This window comes from Ovis aries, chromosome 13, assembly GCF_016772045.2.
Source record: "Ovis aries strain OAR_USU_Benz2616 breed Rambouillet chromosome 13, ARS-UI_Ramb_v3.0, whole genome shotgun sequence".
NCBI lineage: Eukaryota > Metazoa > Chordata > Mammalia > Artiodactyla > Bovidae > Ovis > Ovis aries.
The window spans coordinates 51541100-51556572 of record NC_056066.1 but is presented as its reverse complement, the minus strand read 5'-3'; the positions used below and the strand labels follow the sequence as shown (position 1 = coordinate 51556572).

Sequence of the window (15473 nt, the reverse complement as noted above, 5' to 3'; positions counted from 1 at the left end):
TTTCATTCTTTTGGATTCTTCAGTCTCTCTGTGCTTCATTCACCTTGGATGGTTTCCATTGCTATGGCTTGAAAATCATTAATCTTCTTTGGCAGGGTCTAAGTTAATGTTACTGCCATCTAGTATATTTTTCATCTTAGATATTGTAATTTTCACTTCTAGAAGTTCTATCTGGGTCCTTTTTATATTTTCTATTTGTTTAACCCATTCAATCTTTCCTCTAGCTTCTAGAGCATATGGAATACAATGAGAATATAACTGTTTTATGTCCCTGTCTGCTAATTCTAATGTTTCTGTCCATTTCAGGTCAATTTTGATTGACTGATTACCTTATTATCAGTCATATATTCCCACTTACCTGTAAACTGATAATCTTTGGATGCCAGACACTGTGAATTTTACCTTGTTGGATGCCAGGTATTTTCACATTCCTACATATATTCTTGTGCTTTATTCTGGAATGCAGTTTCTTTAGAACAGTTTGATCCTTTCAGGTCTTACTTTTATAAATTGTTAGGAGGGTCCAGAGCAGTGTTCATATGAGGGCTGATTATTTCCCACTTACTGAGACAAAACCCTGCTGAAGACTTTATCCAATGCCCCTTATGAATTATGCATTTTTTGAGTCTAACTGGTGGGAACAGGCACTATTCCCAGCTCTGAGCATGCATCAGGAACTGTTCTGGAATAATTTCACCTGTTTTTTTCTTCCTCCAGCTTCAGTGGTTAAATCACACAAGAGCACATATATCAATACTCTGTTGAATACTTGGGATGTCAGAGGAGGAGGAAAGAGGAATCTTCACAGATCTTGGGAGTTCTGTTTTTGGGGAAATCTTTCCTCTTTAGTACTCTAGATGCTTTGGTCTCATCAGAATCTTAGCAGCATCTACTCTGCTCAAGAAGTACACTGGGATCTACCTGGGTACCCCCTTCCTATGCCATGGCCTGGAAATTTTCTCAGAGTACAGTTGATCCTTGAGTGACATGGCTGTTAATGCTAACATGGGAGAATCGACGCTCTCTGCAGATGAAAAGCCACGTATAAAGCTTAGAGTCAGCCCTCTGTAAAAGCAATTCTGCATTCATGGTTCTGTGTCAGTGGATTCACCTCACTGTGGATCACGTATTATAGTATTTACCACTGAAAAAAAAAATCTCTGTGTAAGTGAACCTATGCAGTTCAAACTCCTATTTTGTTGAAGGGCAACTGTAGTAAGCTAGGACAATCCTGGGGTTCATCTTGTCTATTTCTCTCTCTCAAGGGAATTACCTCCTTGTCAGATGTCTAGTGTCTTGAAAACCATTTTTATCATGTTTAATGTTAGTTTAATGTTTGTTTTGGTTGGGGAAGGAGAGAAATCAAATTTCTGTTGTCTTATTGTACAAGACTAATTTTTTCTGCCTGGAAGCTTTTTATGATATTAATTCTTTTTGTTTAAAAAAAGCACAGATTTAAGCTTTTTTAAAAATCTCACTGATGCTTGCTAAGCGATTTAATTTAAAAGCTTTTGTTTCTCATTATCACTGGAAATGTTTACTTCTATTTTTAAGTTTCCTCCCTTCTGGTATCTCTGTTCTATCCTTCTAGACCTCCTACTTAACGGATATCAAACCTCATGGATAAGTTCTCTTAAGATTTTAAAGTTTTTTCTCATATTTTCTTTTATTTCTAAAGTTTTTAATTTTGAGATTTTCCTAACTTTACCCTCCCAATTTCTCTGTTAATTTTATCACTTATAACTTTCCAGAGCTCATATGTTCCTTATATTCATTTATCACAAAATAACTCTTGTTCTATGGTAATCAAATCTTACATTTCTCCAGGCATCCTAAACAGAGTTTTATATCTTAACTTTCCCCCTATATCTTAAATTATCTTTGTGTCATATTAAGAATTTTTTGAAAGTCTTGATTTTTTCTTTCAAATTACAGGTGATTTACTCCAATGTGTGGTGAGTTTTCACTGCCTGTTTATATTTTCAAAAAAATGTTGATGGGAAGCTTTCTGCTCTTAGCAGAGCTTATCAAGTACCAGTAAGTTTTATAGCAGAGTAGACATGTAAGAGGCAGTTATAGGATCTCTACTCCCTCATATTCTAAATACCAAAATGTAGAGAGCTTTACTCTCAGGCATCAAAAGCTACACTACCCAATTCGTTACCTTTGTTTTCCAGTTTCCATAAAGAAACTCCACTCACTCACTGTGTTCCTTGTCTTTCCTACTAAGGAGGTGGCAGTTGGTAAATGTCTGGTTGCTTGTCACTCTGCGAGGTGGGAAGGACAACACACTATTACATAACCTTCACTTTTGATATCACCATTTTCCATTCTCTATCCTCCATTTTATAATCTTCTTCCTCACTGATTTAACCTATTTGGCTCCTTTCTCTATAATGAGCAACAGTTTTACAAATGTGCCAACTGACAAGATTTTTGAGGTATTGAACTTGATTTCCATTTTTTAAATTTATTTGATATTGAAGTACAGTTGATGTACAAAATTATATAACTTACAGGTATACAATACAGTGATTCACAACTTGAAAGGTTATACTACATTTATAGTTATAAAATACTGGCTATATTCCCTGTGTTGTACAATTCAACTCTGTAGCTTATCTTCAATATAACAGTTTGTACCTCTCATTCCCCTACCCCTATACTGCCTTCCCCCACTTCCCTGTTCCCTCTGGTAACCACTAGTTAGTTCTTTGTACCTGTTTGTCTGTTTCTTTTCCATTTTATTCATAGCAGTGTTGTATTTTTCAGATTGCACATATAAGTGATACCATAAGTGCCTGTCTTTGACTCAGTTCATTCAGTTTAATACCCTCCAAAGTGCACCCATGTTGTTGCAAATTTTCATTTTTTATGGTTAAGCAGTATTCCACTGTATATATACACACATACATACATATACCATATCTTCTTTCCATTCTTCTATTGATCAACACTTAGGTGGTTTCCTTAATGGGCTTCCCAGGTGGCACTAGTGGTAAAGAACCTGCCTCCCAGTGGAGGAGACATAAGAGCTGCAGGTTCTATCTCTGGATCGGGAAGATACCCTGGAGGAGGGCATGGCAACCCACTCTAGTATTCTTGCCTGGAGAATCCCCATGGACAGAGGAGCCTGGTGGGCTACTGTCCATAGGGTCACAAAGAATCAGACACGACTGAAGTGACTCAGCAAACGTATATTGACAACTGTAAATAATGTTGCTATGAACATTGGGGTGGATGTATTGAGTCAGCGGTTTGGGTTTACAACTAAATAATGTTGCTATGAACGTTAGGGTGCATGTATTGAGTTAGCGGTTTGGGTTTACAACTGTAAATAATGTTGCTATGAACGTTGGGATGCATGTATTGAGTTAGTGGTTTTGGGTTTACATATACATGTACATATATATATAACCCAGCAGTTCCCTAGGAGTGGAACTGCTGGGTTATATGGTAGTTTTATTTTTAGCTTTTTGAGGAACCTCCATACTGTTTTCCACAGTGACTGCACCAATTTATATTCCTACCAACAGTGTATGTTATGCTCCCATTTCTCTACATCCTCACCAACATTTGTGTTCTTTTTGATGTCGTGCTGACAAATAAGAGGTGAAATCTCATTACGGTTTTGATTTGCATGTCCCTGGTGACTAGTGATGTTGAGCACCTTTTCACATGCTTGTTGGCCATCTGTACGTCGTCTTTGGTTAAAGTCTCTTTAGGTCTTCTACCCATTTTTGGATTTTTTCTTTTATGTGGAGTTCTATGAGCTGTTTACGTATTTTGGATATTAACTCTTATCAACCGTATCATCTCCAAGTATCTTCTCCTATTCACAAGGTTGTCTTTATTTTGCGGATGGTTTCCTTTGCTGGGCAAAAGATTTTAAGATTAATTAGGCCCAATTTCTCTATTTTTGCTTTTATTTTCCTCGCTTTAGGAGGCAGATCCAAAAACCTATTGCCACAATTAACGTCAGAGTGTTCTGCCTAGGTTTTCCTCTAGTTTGTTTCCAGTCTCACACTTAGGTATTTAATCCACTTTATTTTTGTATATGGTGTTAGAGAATGTTCTAATTTCATACTTTTACACACAACTGTCCAGTTTTTCCTATTATCTACTGAAGAGACTGTCCTTTCTCCATTGTATATTCTTGCCTCTTTTGTTGTAGATTAACTGACCTTAAGTGCATGGATTTAATGCTGAGCTCTCTATTGTGTTTCATTGATCTATGTGTGTCTGTATGTCAGTATTAAGACATACTGCTATTATTACTGTAATTTTGTAGTACAGTCTGAAGTCAGGGACTGTGACCCTTCCAGCTCTCTTTCTCAAGACCATTTTGGCTATTTGGGATATTTTGTATTTTCATACTGGTGGCTCAGACGGTAAAGCGTCTGTCTACAATGTGGGAGACCTGGGTTCGAGCCCCAGGTTGGGAAGATCCCCTGGAGAAGGAAATGGCAATCCACTCCAGTACTGTTGCCTGGAAAATCCCATGGACAGAGGAGCCTGGTACTACAGTTTATGGGGTCGCAAAGAGTTGGACACGACTGAGCGACTGAACTGAACTTCTGATTTCCTCTTTGATTTCTTAAGTAATCCATTTGTTGTTAAGTAACATATTGTTTACCCTCCATGTGTTTTGAAGGTTTTGCCATTTTTCTCCCCCCTTGCAGTTGGTTTCTAGTCAGTATTGTGGCTGGAAAAGATGCTTGATATGATTTCAATTTTCTTCACCAAGACTTGTAGCCTAGTATGTGACCTATCCTCCGGAATGTTTCACGTAGACTTGTAAAGAATGTGTATTCTGCTGCTTTCGGATGGAATACACTTACCAAATAAGTCCGTTTGGTATAATGTGTCATTTAAGGGCAGTGCTTCCTTACTGATTTTCTGTCCAGATGATCTGTCCATTAATGTAACTGAGGTGTTCAAATTCTCCATTATTGTGTTACTGTCAATTTCTCCCTTTCTGTCCGTTAATATCTGATATATGTATTTCAGGCAGTTTAGTCGCTCAGTCATGTCCAACTCTTTGCGACCCCATGAACTGCAGCACACCAGGCCACCCTGTTCATCTCCAGCTGCCAGAGTTTACCCAAACTCATGTCCATTGAATCAGTGATGCCATCCAACTATCTCATCCTCTGTCATCCCCTTTTCCTCCTGCCCTCACTCTTTCCCAGCATCAGGGTCTTTTCCAGTGAGTCAATTCTTCACATCAGATGGGCAAAGTATTTCAGTTTCGGCTTCAACATCAGACCTTCCAATGAACACCCAGGACTGATCTCCTTTAGGATGAACTGGCTGGGTCTCCTTATAGTCCAAGGGACTCTCAAGAGTCTTCTCCAATACCACAGTTCAAAAGCATCAATTCTTCAACACTCAGCTTTCTTTATAGTCTTACTCTCACATCTAAACATGACTACTGGAAAAACCACAGCCTTGACTAGACGTATTTAGTTGCTCCTATATTGGGTGCAGATATATTTATAATTGTCATATCTTAGTGCATTGATCCCTTGATTATCATGTGGTATCCTTCTTTATCTCTTACAACAGCGTGTATTTTAGGGCTTATTATTGTCTAAGTATTGCAGTCCTGGCTTTGATTTCTATTTGCATGGAATATCTTTTTCCATCCCCTCACTTTCAGTCTGTGTCTATAAACCTGAAGTGGTCTCTTCTGGGCAGTATACACTCACACACACACATATGTCTTGTTCTTGTATCCACTCAGCTATTCTGTGTCTTTTGATTGGAGCATTCAGTCCATTTACATTTAAGTTAATTATTGATATGTATGTTCTTATTGCCACTTTGTTATCTGTTTTGGGGTTACTTTTGTAGGCCTTTTCCCCCTTCCTTCTTTCTGTTGTGATTTAGTGCCTATCTTTAGCGTTATATTTGTATTTTTATTTTTTTGTGTATATCTATTACAGACTTTTGGTTTGTGGCTATCACAAGGTTTTTAATATAACGTTCTATGTACACTTGATAGTTTTTAAGTTTTTGATCTCTTAATTTCAAAAGCATCTTAATAATCCCAGAGTGTATACTCTCCTCCCCTCCCAATTACTATTTTCAGTATCACATTTTACATCTAATTGTTTTGTGTACCCTTTAACTGTTTATTGTGGGTATTTGTAGATATTGTGGATTTCACTACTTTTGTCTTTAAACCTTCCTACTAGGTTCATGCATGGATGATTTCCTATCTTTAGTGTATGTTTTCCTTTACCTTTTTCATTTCAGAATTTTCATGTTTTTAGAGTCATAGCCTTTTCTTTTTCACCTAGAGAAGTTCCTTTAACACTTGTTGTAAAATTGGTTTGGTGAACTCTTAGCTTTTGTTTGTCTACAAAGCTTTTATTCTCGCCAATAAATATGAATGAGAGCCCTACTGTGTAGCATATTGAACTTAGCACTTCCTTCTGGCCTGCAGGGCTTCTGCTTAAAAGTCAGCTGACAGACTTATGGGAGTTCCCTTGTATGTTATTTGTTCCTTCTGTCTTGTTACTTTTAATATTCTCTCTTTAAATTTTACATTTTGATTACAATGTGTCTTCATATGTTCCTTTTTGGGTTAATCCTATATGCACTTCCTGGTCTTGAAGGACTGTTTATGGCTATTAAGTTTTTGGCTATTAAGTATTCAGGGATATTCTCAGCACCTTTCTTTTCTTAGCACCTTTCTTTCAAAGACTCCTAAAACGCAAATATTAGTGTGCTAGATGTTGTCCCAGAGGTCTCTTATATGTCATTTCATTCTTTTTTCTGTTCAGCATCAGTGATTTCCACTACTTTGTCTTCCAGCTCGCTGATCCATTCTGTATCATTTAATCTGATGATTCCTTCTGATGTATTTTTCATTTTAGTTGTATTCTTCCATAACTGTTCTTTTTATCTTCTCATTGTTAAAAACTTAGTTTTTTGCTCTGTGCATCTATTCTTCGCTCACATTTTTTGATCATTTTTACAATCACTACCTTCACTCTTTCTTGGGAAGACTAAGCTTTTCATTTGTCTTCTGGGTTTTTTCCTATTCCTTTGACTGGAACATGTCTGTCATTTCATTTTGCCTAAGCTGCTGTATGTATTATTTATCTGGTGGGTTAGTTATGTTTCCTGACTTTAGAGAAGAGGCCTTCTGTAGGAGACATTCTATGCATCTCAGCAGTGCATACCCCTCTCATCACCCAAGCTATATGTTCCAGGGGTTTCCCTATGTTGGCTGCATGGGTCCCTCTTTTGTGGAGGGCTATTTGGGTGATGTGATAAGACTTTGTTGGCACCTGGTCCAGTTGGGTTTACCAGGCCCTCCCTTGTGCAGACACTGCTGGCTGCAGGTTGGTGGGCTGGAGAACCTCAGGGAGCCCCAGGACTCATGCTGGTTCACTGGTAAGAAGAGTCAGGATCCATTAGACTCTAAGACTGTTAGTGGGTGAAGCCAGGTCCTGGGGTTAGTGCCAGACTACTAACAGGTAGATCTGGGTCCTGGAGTCTGGTTTCCAGGCCCAGCAATCTCAGAGCTGGTGTCAGATTACTGGGAGAGGGGGGTGACAGTTGCATTTGTTCAGGGTATCCTAAAGCTTGTATTTGCTTTTTAGTGTGGGCAGGGCCAGGGTCAACGTGGTCTTAAGTCAGGGTTTGGCCTGCTTTGGGCAGGCTGGATTCACAGGCTGTGAAAGTCTGGTTTTTCTGCATTTGGTGTCTGACCCCTGATTGATGAGGCTGCTCCAGAGGCCACAGAAGGCTTCCTGAAGGGCAGGGTCAGGGATCAGGGGATCCTGGGACTGGTGCCTTCTCACTGGTGGGTGAGGCTGTGTCTTGGCCTCTGGTGGGCAGGGATAAGTCTAAAGGTGGTTGAGAGCTCAGGAAATCTTTAGGGAGCCTGCTTGCTGATGGATGGGGCTGTTCCTCCACCCAGTTAGTTTCATCTGAGGTGTCCCAGCACTGGCTCCTACATGTTTACGAGGCCAGGTCTTGGTGCTAATGAGCAAAAGGGAGGATTCTACAATGGCGCCCACTACCACCAGTGCCCACGTGGCAGAAGGGCACATCCAAGGAATGGCTGCCACCAGCATCTATATCCCCAGGGTAAGGTGCAGTTGCCTCTTGCTTCTCTGGGACACTCCCCAACACCAGCAGATAAGTCTGGTCCAGGGTTCTATCAAATGACTGCTTTTGTCCTGAGTTCTGGAGTGTATGATACTTTGTGTATGCCCTGTAAGAAAGAAATCTCTATTTCCCTCAGTCCTGTGGGACTCCTGAAATTAAGCCCTGCTGACCTTCCAAGTCAAATGCTCTGGCAGCTCATCTTCCCAGTGCAGCTCTGCCAGGCTGCAGAGGCCACCATGGAGCTCAGAACTCTCACTGCTCTACGAGAACCTCTGCAATGTAGTAACTCTCCAGCTGCGGGTCACCTACCTGGGGGAATGGGACTTGACTACATCAGAAGTCCATCCTTCCTACCTGTCTTGTGGTTCATTCCTTATGTCTTTAGCTGTACCAGGTCTTTCCTGGTAGGTTATGGTCTTTTTTTCATCAATGGTTGTTCTGCAAATAATTGTGATTTTGGTGTGCTTGGGAGACGGGATGAGCTCAGGGTCCTTATACTCCCCATTTGGCAATCTCCCTGATTTCTATTTTGAAATTCAAATCTTAATTCTACTAGTGAATTTTGAGACTTATAATAATATTTCCTCTTATGTCATCCACCTCTCTTTTGAATTCTGCTTGCTCTAAATACCACATCTTGCCTCTCTTTCTAAAAACTGCATGCTTGAAAAGTACAAACGATATATTTCTCAATTTTTATTTTATTTCCTAGAGAAAATATTTTTTAAAATCATGCTGATCCATCCCTGCAACTAATATGCTATGGTCTCTTTCTTATCTTCTCAATTTTTTCATAGGGTTTATTCTACTTTTCAGTACAAAAAATTTTATGTTTATCCATTAGCAGGTGAATGAATGCTTACTCTATAGTTATTATTCGGAAGTTTGCTTTTAGAATTCTCCCTTGAAGAGTTGGTTAATGTAAATTTACATTACCAGATCACACAGTTCTAGTAGCTAGAGAGTAAGAAGGAAGTTGGAGATAGGGAAAGCCCTAGCAGAGGAACTACCCTGTACTGCTTCCAGGAAGAAAGAGTTCTCTGCATCCATAACTTAGTCTGGCCCAGCCTAAATATCAAGTAAATGCTATAAGAGTCTGGCTTCCTTTCTCATGCTGGCACCTACCACAACAGGGACAAAACATCCTCTGAGTTAAGGGTTTTCCTCTGGGTATAAGCATCAATAAAAGAGAAGTTTAAAAAATTAAGTTATATCTGTAGTTCTCCTCCTAGCTTTCAAAGGAGGCAGGAACTTTTCTGGCTCAGGCAGTCATCAGGCCTCTAATATGTGAATCAGAGAGAAGCAGACAGTATGACAGCAGAGTTGATCACTAGGCCAAACTGCTGCCTACCTTAAAGGTCAAGAAAGGACAAGGTAAAGAAGAGAAGAGAGGTCAGGGAAAATGAGACCGGGACCAAGAAAAGTATAAGGGCAGGATCTAAAGAAAGGGATTCTCAGAGAAGAGTTACAGTAATAACTTTTACTATATGATATATGCTGTTTCCTCCTCACTACCCCTAAAAACACCACCCTCCAGGAAAAAATCTACATTACCTATAAAAGTTTTTCTGAAAGGGAATTTTGTTCCTTTGGGATCTGACTTCACGGTTTGTTGCACCTCAAGGCAGGAGCCAGAGGCCTGCCCCACTTGAGCTGCATGAATTGTGGAGCTTCCAAGTACACTGCTTTTCAAGTACCTAGTGGTAGCCCAGGGGTCAGAAGCATGGGGTCAGAAGCCTGACTTTCTGGACTGGGCTTTAGCCCTGCCACTCACTGGCTACTAGTTCTGTGAGCTGGGAAATTCATTTAAACTTTCTGTAAAATAGGGATGGTAACAGGACCTACTTCAGAGGGTTATTGTAGGAATTAAAGTTAATTCATGGGCTTCCCTGGTGGCTCAGCTGGTAAAGAATCCACCTGCAATGCAGGAGACCTGGATTCAATCCCTGGGCTGGGAAGATCTCCTGAAGAAGGGAACAGCTACCCACTCCAGTACTCTGGCCTGGAGAATTCCTGGACTGTATAGTCCATGGGGTTGCAAAGAGTCGGACATGACTGATTTTCACTTTCTTTCCAAATTAATTTATACAAAATGCTGAGAACACAGCCTGGCATTTACAAGACAGAATAAATGCATAGTTTATACAATTAACTGAAAATAAACATTACCATTATCATTAAAAATTTTAAGGTTCTTCTCTACGTCCTATGGCATGCCTCCTTTCAAATCCCTATTCTAAATTGTGTGTGCTCAGTTGTGTCCAACTCTGCAACTCCATGACTGTAGCCCGCCAGGCTACTCTGTCGATGGAGTTTTCCAGGCAAGAATACTAGAGCAGGTTGCCATTTCCTGCTCCAGGGGAATCTTCCTGACCCAGGGATAGAACTCTTGTATCTTGTGTCTCTTGCATTGGCAGGCAGATTCTTTACCACCTGTGCCACCCCCTTCTTCCAAATTTTAGGGTGTTAACTGCTGTTAGGGGCAGCTCCCACAGCCTTGTGGATGTTCTACTTTATTATAATAAATGTGAGAAAACTGGTTTGGGGCAAGAAGAGTGGGGCTGGTGTGGTGTGTGTCTTCTTCATCCCTACAGCCCGTGTTCCTCTACGTTACAGGGTTTGCCAGGTGAGCCTTCAATCATTTCGTAGGGACACTGCTACTTCTCAGAAGGAGGCAAAAGAATTAGTCCTGGACCTTGCTTCCAAAGATCCCACTTACTCTATCCCTAAGAGTATAGCCCCATTTCCAACATGTCTGGTTTCCTGTACTGAGAGCAGATCATTTCAGTGGGGATCCTATGGTGGCATATGGATACCAGGTCATCCTTCCTAATGCATACCCTAGACGATCCCCTCTTCCAGTTCTCATTCATTAATTCACTTAACAACACTTAACTGGTCATCTTCTAGGTGCACAACACTGAAATAAAAGATACTGTTCTTACCATAAAAGCTAATCTTTTTATTCCTCTAGTTGTTGTTTAGTTGCTAAGTAGTGTCTGTGTCTTTTCGGATCCCATGGACTATAGCCTGCCAGGCTCCTCTGTCCATGGGATTCTCCAGGTAAGAATACTAGAGTGGGTTACCATGTCCTCCTCCAGGGGATCTTCCCAACCCAGGGACTGAACCTGCATCTCCTGCATTGGAAGGTGGGTTCTTTACCACTAGCACCACCTGGGAAGCCCCTAGTACACAGTAATTACACAAAATTCTGCACTCTCCCTTTCATTGCCCTTAAATAGTTAAATTATACAAACTTCTGAGATAAAAACAACAATAAGAATACTTTTGTTCTCCAGAAACTTCCAATCCAGAGGCCAGGGGTGGGTGAGTGGCTAAGTGGGTATGACAAATATAAGTGACATAGGACAGTAAAAGTTATAAGAGGAGTCAGCCTGGGGTGCTACAGTTAACTCAGAATGGGGAAAGGAGAGAAAGGAGGACAGAGAGAAGCTTTAAGAATAAAAGGCATAGGAGCTCACTTTGCGGACTAGCCTTAAACAGCAATAATTTTCCATTTCAAATCCTTTAAACTGCCCCATACCCTTTGGAGTGACTCCCAGCTTTCTAAAGTTTTATAATGAACACCCACACTGTAGGCGCTCATAAAAACAGCTCAGTGGTAGACAAAAACCAAACATGCTGCTTTTCATACATACCTCATATTTCATGGTAAAAAATCCATCCCCTCCAATGCCCTCAAGAGCAAAGGCCTGTACAACAGGCCACTTCTCCACTACAAACATATCAAATATCTGCAAGTGACCTAGAGGAATCAAGTACAACATGTATCAAATATCATCCTGAATACAGCAGTTTAAACCTGATCTAATGTGGTCAGAAAGGCATCATTTCTCACAAGTTCACTACAGCCTCATTTAGCAAAAAAAAAAAAAAAACAAACAAAAACTGAAACAGATAAAATGCTTAAATATTAACACTAGAAATACAAAATGAAAGTCAAGGAAAAAACAAAATACAAACAAGTTACAAAAATTCAAGTTTCTCCATATTTTCACATTCTGGTTTCTAGGGAAAGTAAGAAAACAAATAGTGGTCTATTACATCTGACTTGTATCACTAAGTGGATATATTTATTAACAGACCAAAACTTGACTCTTTTCCCTTAAAAAACACATAGCTAACCAACTTCCTCAAGGGAAAAGTATGAAATCATAATAATAAGGAAGGAATATTAAATATGCAAGGTTTTTTTTCCCCCTTTTAGTAGATAAAGACAGAAGCACTGCTAAACTTGCTGATCTTTTCCTTCTGTTTTTACACTTTTTTTTTTTTGGCCACGCCTATAGCATGTGGGACCTTAGTTTCCCAACCAGGGATTGAACCCACATACCCTGCAATGGAAGCACGAAGTCTTAATAAGCACTGGATCAGCAGGGAAATCCCCTATACGTTATTTTTGAGCTTTACCGTCAGCATATTTTTAACAGCTACCCAAATTACTATTTCTTACTGGCAAGAGGCGCCACAGCTATATTTCATCTTTAATAAGTGGTACAGACTAGATGGCAACTACAGTAAACCCTTATGAGTCCTTCCATCTGATTGCTGGTAGCATGCTGTGATGCTGCAGAAACTTCAGTTACGAATGCAAACTTGCATAGCAAAGTCCTCAAATTTCATTCTGCTTGATCCTCTCTGCCTTTAGTGAAAACAGATCAACGGGTTTTCCAGCTGCATGTCTCCACGGAAAGGAGAAGTAAGGACTTTCGACTTATACACCATCCCAGCAAGGTTATAACATGGATGACTGTCAGATACACACCTTGGGAGCTATAAGGAATGCCAATTCTACTACAGTCTCGAACCATGTCCACAAAGCTGGCAATTTTAAATTCTTCTGCAGCTTCCTCATCTTCATACTACAGAAGGAGAAGTAAAGGAATCAGGCTCTAAAGAGACATCATACAAAATTCCATATTTTCTCTGCATTTTTATTAGTTGTCCCAAATGTCCCATGAGGGTTTTTGGTTTTTTTGGGTTTTTTTTTGGTAGCCATGCTGTTCAGTTTGAAGCATCTTAGTCCTATGACCAGGGAATGAACCCGTGTCCCTGGCAGTGAAAGAATAGAGCTCTAACCACTGGACCGCCAAGGAATTCCCTTCAAGAGGGTATTTTTAAGCCAGCTTTTTGTGTCTGTTGATCAAAAACACATCATTCCCTTACCTTACACCACACACAAAAATCAACTCAAAATGGATTAGAGAGCTTTAATTCAAGAGATAAAACTTATCCTCAAAAATCTCCCAAATGGGGGACTTCCTTGGTGATCCAATGGTTAAGACTCAGAGCTCCCAATGCAGGGGCATGGGTTCGATCCTTGGTTAAGGAGCTAACGTACCGTATGCCACATAGCACAGCCAAAAACAAACAAATTCCCCAAATGCTCATATGGAAAAAGGGTTTTAAACTTACACTGGGTCCCAACTTCCATAAAGTTCTAAATCTTAAGCCCCAATTTGATTTCTAGCCAAACTCTTAGAAAGGGTCCAAAGGGAAACAGAAACAAATACCAAGAAATCCAAACATGGAGATGTCACAGAACAGCTCCTGGGGCCATTCCTAGGCCTGAGTAAATGGACCCAGGTGAGGGATGAAGAAGCAGGGCAGGAAGGCAGGTTCATAAGCCTACTACTAGGTCACAACTTTAACAGTTCTTTTCGCCTTTTTCAGGTATGTAATTTATTGCTAGGGTAGCTTCATAATGAAATATGAAAAGTTCCACTAAAACAAATAACTTTTTTGTGAAACCACATTTCACAATTTGATTTGGGGTTGGGACGGAGTCACGTCACATGGCATGCAGGATCTTACTTCCCTAACCAGGGACTGAACTGTGCCCTCTGCAGTGGAAGTTCAGAGTCCTAATCACTTGACTGCCAGGGAAGGCCCCAATTTAATTTTTTTAAGGACCTTCTGTTCCACTTATATTTTTTCCTGAAGTATCCTTAGAGTGTCTCTACATTTTTGTTTTATCTTTTCTCCTCACCTCATTTTCAGTCATGCAGTGGAAATGCAGATTTCTCCAATGGGCCACATAGGGTAACAGATAGCGATAATTTACAGGATTACAGTACAGATGGACACTATCTGATTTAATCAATATAATCACATCTGTAAGAAAAATAAAGTTAAAACACAAGATTGTCAGAGGCATTTCCTTTAGACACCTTCTGCCCACATAATCTGTAAAACCATTAAAACTACTTCAGAAACAACGTAACAAAACTCTAAACTGAAAATTCTTAAATTAGGCAACATGCTTCAAAGTGACTCTAGAACACTCAAGTGTAGACAGCAAAGATTTCCTCATCCCCATACAACACTTCATCCGTTGTACCACTCTGGTTATGGTACAATAAGTGAAAAGAACAGCCTTCAGTGCATTTCATAAAGTTCAACAAAGCAAAATCTGCTGTACCAAACTCAGCTGTGTTCTTCACTGTGGAAATAAATAGCAAATAGAAACTCTACAGCTAAAAGTCACTGAGGCAGGAAAACAGCACGGAATACGGCCACTGACCAGTTCTCCTGCAAACATCAGTGCCTAAAGCTCTTGGCCACTGACTGACTCATCTGGGTCAAGGCAAATTGTGGGCCTGAGGATATCATTTTCCTTGTGACCTGGGAAAGGTTATTATATACAGGGGTGAACTCTGTACACAGGAAAGGCTGAGAGGAAGGAAGGAGAGGCAAGTGGACAAGGCTTCTATAAATAGATCAGCAGCTCAGATACAAGGAATAACAATCAGTGTTGCTGGGTCAAATAAACAAAGCAATCCCAAAGATGCAAATAAAACCAAGTAAACTAACAAACAGGGGCTTCCCTGATGGCCAGATGGTAAAGAATCTGCCTGCAATGTGGGAGACCCAGGTTTGATTCCTGGGTTAGGAAGATCCCCTGGACAAGGGAATGGCAACCTACTCCAGCACTGTTGCCTGGAGAATGCCATGGACAGAGGAGCCTGGCAGGCTAGAGTCCATGGGGTCACAAAGAGTTGGACATGACTGAGCAACTAACACACACTAACAAATGAGCCATAGAATAGGGCAAGAATATTAAAACACTTTAAACACTAAGAAAGTGTCACACTTTCAGAAGAAAAGCAGAGGCTTCATTCTATGGCTCCTCAGATACCAGAGCCATTAGACCTCTTTCTAACAACACAACATTTGGGAAAGGGCTGGAGGAGATGGCTGGAAATGAGAAAGGAGCATGGGAGCAGAGAGCAACTGAGGCACCAGGCTTAGGGCAATGCCAACATGTAACACAGTGTGACAGACAATAATCAACAAAAACATAAAGCCCAGTGAATACTGATTTC

At 40.3% G+C, this 15473-nt stretch overlaps 1 protein-coding gene across 13 annotated transcripts in view; it reads right to left on the bottom strand.

The window, feature by feature from the left end:
* Positions 1–15473, bottom strand: part of DNAAF9 (dynein axonemal assembly factor 9) — a 180779-nt gene that overhangs the window by 119773 nt on the left and 45533 nt on the right. For all 13 annotated transcript variants that reach the window (XR_006055630.2, XM_060397618.1, XM_060397614.1 and 10 more), the window contains 3 exons: positions 14138–14262; positions 12914–13010; positions 11787–11893 (listed from right to left, as the gene is read on the bottom strand). Coding sequence is in view for 12 of the 13 variants with exons in the window: in XM_060397618.1 (XP_060253601.1) it covers positions 11787–11893; positions 12914–13010; positions 14138–14262 (329 nt within the window). In the remaining variant the exon portion in view is untranslated. The remainder of the gene's footprint in view (positions 1–11786; positions 11894–12913; positions 13011–14137; positions 14263–15473) is intronic.